General features: G+C 40.7%; 1 protein-coding gene and 1 pseudogene across 1 annotated transcript; one reads left to right on the top strand and one right to left on the bottom strand.

The window, feature by feature from the left end:
• Nucleotides 1-520: 520 nt before the first annotated feature.
• Nucleotides 521-1,401, bottom strand: LOC101295305 (annotated as a pseudogene).
• A 1,595-nt stretch (nt 1,402-2,996) lies between these two features.
• Nucleotides 2,997-4,190, top strand: LOC101295596. Its single transcript, XM_004292038.1, has 2 exons — nt 2,997-3,682; nt 3,764-4,190. The coding sequence occupies exons 1-2, from the start codon at nt 2,997-2,999 to the stop codon at nt 4,188-4,190; spliced, it is 1,113 nt and encodes a 370-aa protein (XP_004292086.1).
• Nucleotides 4,191-7,779: the final 3,589 nt, after the last annotated feature.

Genomic DNA, 7,779 nt, shown 5'->3' on the forward strand with positions numbered 1-7,779 from the left:
TCCTCTACTATATATATATATATATATATATATATATATATATATATATATATATATAGAATAGGACATCATGTACTTTAGCCTCAAATGCATATGATACTCTTTTGGCATCATCTCTAAGTTGATATTATATCCCAAGTTTCCAAAGTTTATTAGATGTGGCAATCGTATAACACCAAACACCATGACAATGGTGGCAGACTGGCAGCAAAACCAAATTTTGGTTATTTCATCAAGATAAATTCCCCATTTGCCAAAATTGGGCTCTAGAATCTAGATTCATCCAAAAACTTGACCAGTGCACCTTACTTAAACTTTTTTTTCTTTTTTTTTTTTCTTTTAAACAAGACTAACCTTTGAAGTTTTTTCTTCATATTGGAGTTTAGCACCTGCATGCTAACTTTGGCTACAGTTTTACACAGTATTTAGCAACGGGGTATAAAAAATTGAAAGATGATTACAAAGAGATGTATGACAAGGTCCATATATAAGTAGAATTTCGTACCATTTCTGGACTCCACTAATGCAAGAGAGGCCTCTGTGAGTCTGGAAGATGTTGGACATACAAGTCTTGTATCATTTTGATGTATTCATCAATCTTTTCAGCTGTCCAATAATCAGTTCTTATTGGAGGAAGGAACTTTAGAGTTAGAGGTGTTACGCGTAATCTATCCTTCCTCCGTGCTCGATGGGTACCTACAAGGACAATGGGAACTATTGGGAGGCCAGTTTGCAATGCCAGATGAACAAAGCCCTTTTTGAAAGGGAGTAGTCTTCCATCTACTGACCTTGTGCCCTCAGGAAATATGACCAAAGAAAGTTTCTTCCTCACGACTGCCTTAGCTGCCTCTTTCAGAGACTCAATGGCTACTGCCGGATTGGAGCGATCTATACGAAGACGGTTGGCCAGTACGTAAAGTTGTCCTAAGAGGGGATACCATATGACCTCCTTTTTTGCAATACTAACTGTGCCTGTGGGAGTCAACCTTATTAAAAGAAAAATATCTAGAGGAGAGGCATGATTACTGATAAAAATTGCCCTCTTATTAGTGAATTCATCTCCTTCAATCTTTAGAGGATTCCCTAGAATCCACATTATCAATCTACCAATGACATGTCCATACACTTACCTTGCTTTATCCTCTCATAAGGCCATGGTAGGAGTACAAGCATGATCAATGCCCACATCAAAGTTGTAACCACAATCATAATGAAACATGTGAGAATTCTTACCCAAGATATCAGTTTGAATCCCAGACCATCTTCATTGACATCAACTTTGTGTCCTACTTCCTTGTCCGAATTTTCCAATGTTCTTTTTGCAGTTGGACTAGAGCTTGTGTTAAAAAAGCTCCCCAACCTCCTGTTCCTCGAAATTGAACCGCTTCCACTATTTTCCATTAGCCAAAGGTTGATAGAAGTGATATAGTTCTACCTGAATGTAATTGGACGTATGAAGTGGGGTGTGGCAAAGAATCGTAGAGAAAATAGTGCAGAGGGATTGTACGAGGAACGTAGAAATAATACGTACAAGGATGTCTCCATGTTGGATATGGGTTTTCTAGCCTACCAAGGTAATCCAAGTTATACAAGGTAAAGGATCATATCTCAAACGCAGAGTTGGCATTAAAAATACTGTTTAATGCCAACTTCAACATGACTGTGGCCATCTTCAACATGAATGACCACTTGCTGAAAGAGGAAATATGGCATAAACAGCAGGACAATTTTATGCGCATATATGATGAATATGGACTTAGTCGCAAGGTGCCCTGTGCTCTAATAGAACATTATGAACGATCCATCCTTGTCGTGGCAACTCCATTAGTACATGCACTGATGGGCAATCTCATAACGGACTGCATCTATGACGCCAGTGCTGATTTTAAGCAGCTAGCCTATAAGTATGTGAAAAATTATGCAATGTATAAGGATTGCCCACATCGCTTCCATCCATGTTTGTCTAGGGTTTGGGAAAAGGGTGCTATTGCCCTCAAGCCTGGTACCATCCGATTCTTGCAATGGATCCCTAATTTCTCTCGTGCAAATCAAACAAACACAAACGCTCAAGTATGGGTGTGTTTCTGGGATTTAGGATTGGAATTTTGGGAGCCTCAGACCTTACTTGAGATTGCGAGTGTTGTTGGCGTGCCAGTGAGAATCGACCCAAACACTATTCAATGCAGGGATGGCCTGTTTGCCAGAATTCTTGTGGATGTTGATCTCTCTGGTGATCTTCCTGCAGAGATTGTGATTAAACGCAACAACGGGGAATCATTTGTGCAAGCCGTGGATTATGAGAAACTCCCTGACCTGTGTTCTCATTGTGGGAATGTGGGACATTGTGTTACAAATTGCAAATTTGTGAAGCCTGCCCCCTCTAAGTCTGATGTGCCAACGAATGGTAGAGGTCATTCGCGCCGACGACGTCCCAAGCAGCGTAGGAAAAGTGCGGCTTCTCAAGTCTATGTTCCAAAGCAGCGGGAGGGCAAGGGAATACTAGTGGACTCCTCTCCTAGTACTAGGATTGACTATGGTGAAGGACCCTCCTTTGCTCAGACATCTCCTGTCCAAGTGCAGGAGGGTGTTGAATGTGATAAGACGGTTGATGTGGAGCTGGAAGAAGCTCAGCTTCAAGGTGCTCTTGATGTAAATAATGAGGTGGTTCAGGTGGAAGACAAAAATGTCTTGTCTGAAAATATTGTAGTTCAAGAGGATGCTCAGATTGTTGTTTTTAGACAAGATGAGGCCTAGAGTGGTGTCTTTGAGATCTGTGTTAGTGCTAATGAGCAACATGTGGTGCATGAGAGTGTTCCTGCTAAAGGTGTTGGCTCTCCAACCCCACTTTCAAGTTGGTATGATGAAACTGAACGTGAGGAAGTGGGTGGGGATTTCACTCTTGTAGAGTCAAAGTCTCAGAAGAAGTTGATGAAGCGTCAAGCTGCCTTGGCATCCAACAGGGAGGCTTACCTTCGTCGCTCAAAGGATATTTCCAAATGAAGATTTTCTATTGGAACTTGCGGCGTATTGCTAATGACCCTACGCAAGACCTTCTAAGAAAGTTTGTCCAGGATCATCATCTTGATGTGTTATGTATTGCTGAACCTTTTGTTTCTTTGGACTCCATTCCATCTCAGTTTTGGATGTCCATGAACTTGGTGGAAGTAAGTACTAATGACTGGGGTGCAGCTTTATCTAATTTATGGATGTTTTGCAAACCGTCTCTTCTCCATGTAATTAATGTTGTTTCTAGGACTGATCAACAAGTGACTATTACTGTTACTTTGGATTCAGTTCAGTGTGTGCTTACTTCTGTATATGCTCGCACAACTATGGAGGGTCAGCGGCGTCTTTGGATTGACCTTGCTTCTGTTAAAGAGAATTTTGTTTCTGGAGGGGCAGAATTCACTTGGGCTCGTCATCGTGGTGTTAGAGGTAATGTTGAGGAGAGACTTGATCGTTGTCTTGCTAATCTTCCTTGGTTGGATAGCTGGGACTCTTTTGATTGTTGCACTCTTCCTCGCTTATGCTCGGATCATAATCCTATCATGATGACCTTTTCTAATGCTTTTGGGGCACGCCAAAGTCTATTTCGGTTTAGGTGGATGTGGTTAGAACATAGTGATTTTCAGGGTTTTGTGAAGCAGTGTTGGGATTCTGTCCGAATGCATGATTGTCCATTGTCTGTATTGCAACATAAATTAAGAGTCTTGCGTAAAGCCCTTCGAAACTGGAATTGAGAAGTTTTTGGAGATGTCAATAGGCGTGTGGACGCAAACCTTGCTGCTCTAGTAGCCCTACAAAATGATATCTCATATTCAGGGGGTACAGATGATGTTTATGCTAAAGAGTGTGAGTTACAGGCCAATTTGTCTGAGTCTTTACGCTTACAAGAACTATTTTTGAAGGAAAAATCAAGGTTGAGTTGGATTTCAGAGGGGGACCTTAACACGACTTTCTTTCATGCTATGTTTCGTGCTCGGCGTGCCCGTTCTTCAATAACATTATTGAGAGATGGTAATCAGGTTTATCAGGATCCTCTTACAATTCAGAATCACATTGTTGCTTACTACACTGATTTATTTGCTAACCATGCAGATTATTGCGATACGGGGCTTATTAGCCGGGTCATTCCTTCCTTGATTACTGATGATGAGAATATGTCCCTAACTTCAGTTCCCTCTTCATAAGAGATTTATTTAGCACTCAAGGACATGGACCCAGATAGCGCTCCTGGGCTTGATGGATTTAATGGACTTTTTTTTGTCTCATGTTGGGCAACTGTTGGTGCGGATGTAACTTCAGCTATCCAATTCTTTTTCCAACATGGATCCCTACCGGCATCTTTCAATTCAAGCATGATTATTCTTATTCCTAAAGTTGATCATGCTGTAACTATCAAGGAGTATAGGCCTATTGTATTATCTAATTTTGTCTTCAAGATTATTCCAAAGATTCTGTCTCCTTGGCTTGCGTCTATTGCTTCGAGAATAATCTCACCTCAGCAACATGCTTTTGTTCCTGGAAGAAACATTGCAGATTGTATTATTACAACTTCAGAGTGTATTAATTTACTAGACTCCAAGTGCCATGGTGGAAATGTCACCATCAAAATGGATATTACAAAGGCCTTTGATACTCTCTCATGGGACTTCATTCTTCATGTTTTGGAAGCTTTCGATTTTCCTCCGACATTTGTTTCATGGGTACGAGCTATTCTTCATTTCGCAAAACTCTCTTTATAGGTTAACGGAAGAGCAGTGGGGTATTTTTCTTGTGGCAGGGGTGTGCATCAAGGGGACCCTTTGTCTCCTCTTCTATTCTGCTTAGCGGAGGAAGTTCTAAGCCGAGGTATTTCTGAGCTTTTTCGGAGCATCATTTGGACATCGAAGCTATTTTTAATGATTTTTGGAAGTTGGTATTATCTAAAATTTTAATTAAAAATAGAAATTTCGGTGGCTTGATCTGGACTGTTGGATCTTTTAAGCCGCTAGATCTAGGCCTTCGATTTGGGTATGTTTATACAGGGGATTAGTTAGGACTGGATTGAGCTGCTCTGCAGCGGGTGAGCTCGGAGGAGGAATCCGTCGTCCGGCCATCTCTCGGCCTCCAACCGGTGGCTACGGCTTAATCTCATCATCCCCAACCTCCCTATGATTCCAGTTTGAAGAGTGGAGCTCCGGTGAGAGAGAAAAGGAGGAGAGAAGCGATGTTGGTTCCGATCGGGTTTCCGATCCCGACCACGGTGGCGAGCGTGAATGGTACTGGAAGCTTCATCTCGTTCTCATGGTCTTCTCTATGTCCTCAGTTTCTTCAGAAGAGGTCGGGAGAGAGAGAGATTCGAAGTGGAGAAGGAGAGGCTGGGTTCGCCGACGAGTTTTCGATTCCGGCAAAGTCGAGGTCTCTCATTGGTATGGATAGCTTCATCTCGATCTCAGGAACCTTTCCATGTTCCTGGTTTTCGAAGAGAAGCTCGGAGGAGGGAGAATCGAAGAGAAGAAGTTTTGGGATTTTTCGGCGAGGGTTCGACGGATTCCGGCAACTTCTGAGTTCGACTCATGTATCAATCTTCATCTACTCGTCGAGCTCTACCTCTTTGTATAATTAACTTCAAGTTTGGTTGAGTTTTGAAGAATTTGGATTTTGGCCAATGTAACCACCGTGAGTGGCCACTGTACACGGCGGCGGTGGCGATGATTTTGGGTTTTAGAGTAGCTCTTTTGATGTTTATAGAAGCTTCTGAACTTAATTTCATTGTTTGTTGTAATTGAATTCGAGTTTGGGTGTTTGTGGAAGAAGTTGGAATTTAGGCAGAACTCGACTGCCGTGTGTGGTGGCGATGCTGGCTTTGTCAGTTCATCATTGATTTTTTTTTTTAAGGGTTTAGAACTCAGCTAAGCTGGGAGGCTCAGCCCTACGCCCGGTTCCAGTTATTTCATTGAAAAAAAAAAGAAACAAAAGAGTACATAAAGGCTAATTACGTTATGATGGAAGCTAATGTTTAATTATGAGTCTTGGACGTGTATGTTATGATGGAAGATGAAGTGGGAATGCTGATTATGGTGAAGATTAAGTTTCATGTTTTGACTTATATGAGTTGTGGTGAGTAATGGAGCTAGTGGTGATATATAATCTAGATCAAAAAGGGGGAAATATGATGCTTGTGCTTCTGAGAATGTGAGTAAGTGAAATTACTTTGGAGATTGATTTCGTACTGGGAGAACAATGAGTTTAACTATGATGAGGATTTGGGCAAATTATTGATGGAAATGTTGAAGAATCGGTGACAAGGAGATGTAGGTGTCCTTAGTAATTGGGAGGGCTCTGATCGTTTTCTATTTTGGACAAAATTGACCTTTATGATTTAGAGTGATTCGCCGACTATGGGAACAAAGATTCAGTACGAGGATCGAGTACGAGTTGCAAGATTCTAGAAGCAGAAGGATAAGGATTTCAGAAGTGTGTTGCAGTGTTACTAATTTTAGTTAGCATCGGAGCTAGCGCTTGGATTTCAGGTAGGGTCTCTCTATCAGGGAACCTTTCTTTAAATTGATAATTATATTATAATTGAAATGAGTGTTTTGTGTGACATTGATTGGTTAATTGTTGATTGTTATCGTTTTCGATAAAACATATGTAATTGGTGACTTGTATGAACAATGTTATCGCTTTTTCATAAAAGCATGTGTTCGATATTATGATATATTATGAGTATTAATATTCGTTGCATACATTATGCATTGTGAGGAAATTGTGAGATTAGTGAAAATAGTGATTCTGGAGAGGATAATGAGATTGATAGAATAGATACATTTGTGTAGTTGAGTTTCCTCATGGGTTGTTCAAGATCCAGGCTAGCCCACACGTGCACAAATTCAGGGAAAGTATGCCCTTTCGATGGCGGACATCGACAAAACGATCTTATCGGGTTTAGGGTTTGGAGACCATGAGTATAACAAGACGACTAACAAAAGAGGTACAGACGGTGAGATATTATTGATTGTTAAATCATATATTCGAGACATTTGAGTCACCCCCGGTTGGTAAAATACACGATATGGGACGTGTAGGCTCACCTGTCTTTGATGTATAGACTGATAACCAGTAATTGAGGAAGACATTCATTAGCATACATGCACCGAATTGTCGTTTTATTTGTAAAATAGTTTGACATTGCTTGATAACTTGTTTGTGCGACATAGTTAAGTATAACTTAAATAGGTTTGGTCCTACTGAGCGTAAGCTCACCCCTATAGACAATTGTTCAGGTACGTACAAGGAACGTATTTCGAGAAGTCTAACTGTGAAGTTTAGGAGACGTGTGCAAGAGTAGAAAAGAGTTATGGAAGATTAAAAGTGAGATAGATCGCAAGGGCTCATCATTTTGTCTTTGTAATTGTTTTTGTTATTGTAAAAGTTTTATTTTCTTTTATTTTTACAATTTCTGGAAAAGTATTTGAAATTGTTTTAGTTTCTTTTACTTTTCCCGCTCACGCCTCGGGTTTAGCGTCAGATGCTTGGAAATCACCAACACCGGGTCCGGGTTGTGACAGAGATTGTAACATCCCGATTTTAAAATTTCTCAAAATTGATTTTTTTTTCCTTAGAAATAGAAAGTAAATGTCGCCACGAGTTTGCCGTATTTTTCGGAGTGCCGAGCTATTTTTAATGATTTTTTGAAGTTTTGTTCGGAGGATAAGAATTGCTGACGTGGCAAGCTCGGATGGTTAAGAGAGTGACATGTGGCGCATGGAATGGAGACCAGCTGACGCTGACGTC

Source organism: Fragaria vesca, linkage group LG2 (genome assembly GCF_000184155.1).
Source record: "Fragaria vesca subsp. vesca linkage group LG2, FraVesHawaii_1.0, whole genome shotgun sequence".
Lineage (NCBI taxonomy): Eukaryota > Viridiplantae > Streptophyta > Magnoliopsida > Rosales > Rosaceae > Fragaria > Fragaria vesca.

Coding starts and splice junctions, on each gene's coding strand:
- LOC101295596 (XM_004292038.1), top strand. CDS start 2,997: ATGAAGATTTTCTATTGGAACTTGCGGCGTATTGCTAATGACCCTACG. Junction 3,683..3,763: donor CGAATGCATGATTGTCCATT/GTCTGTATTGCA, acceptor AGATGTCAATAG/GCGTGTGGACGCAAACCTTG.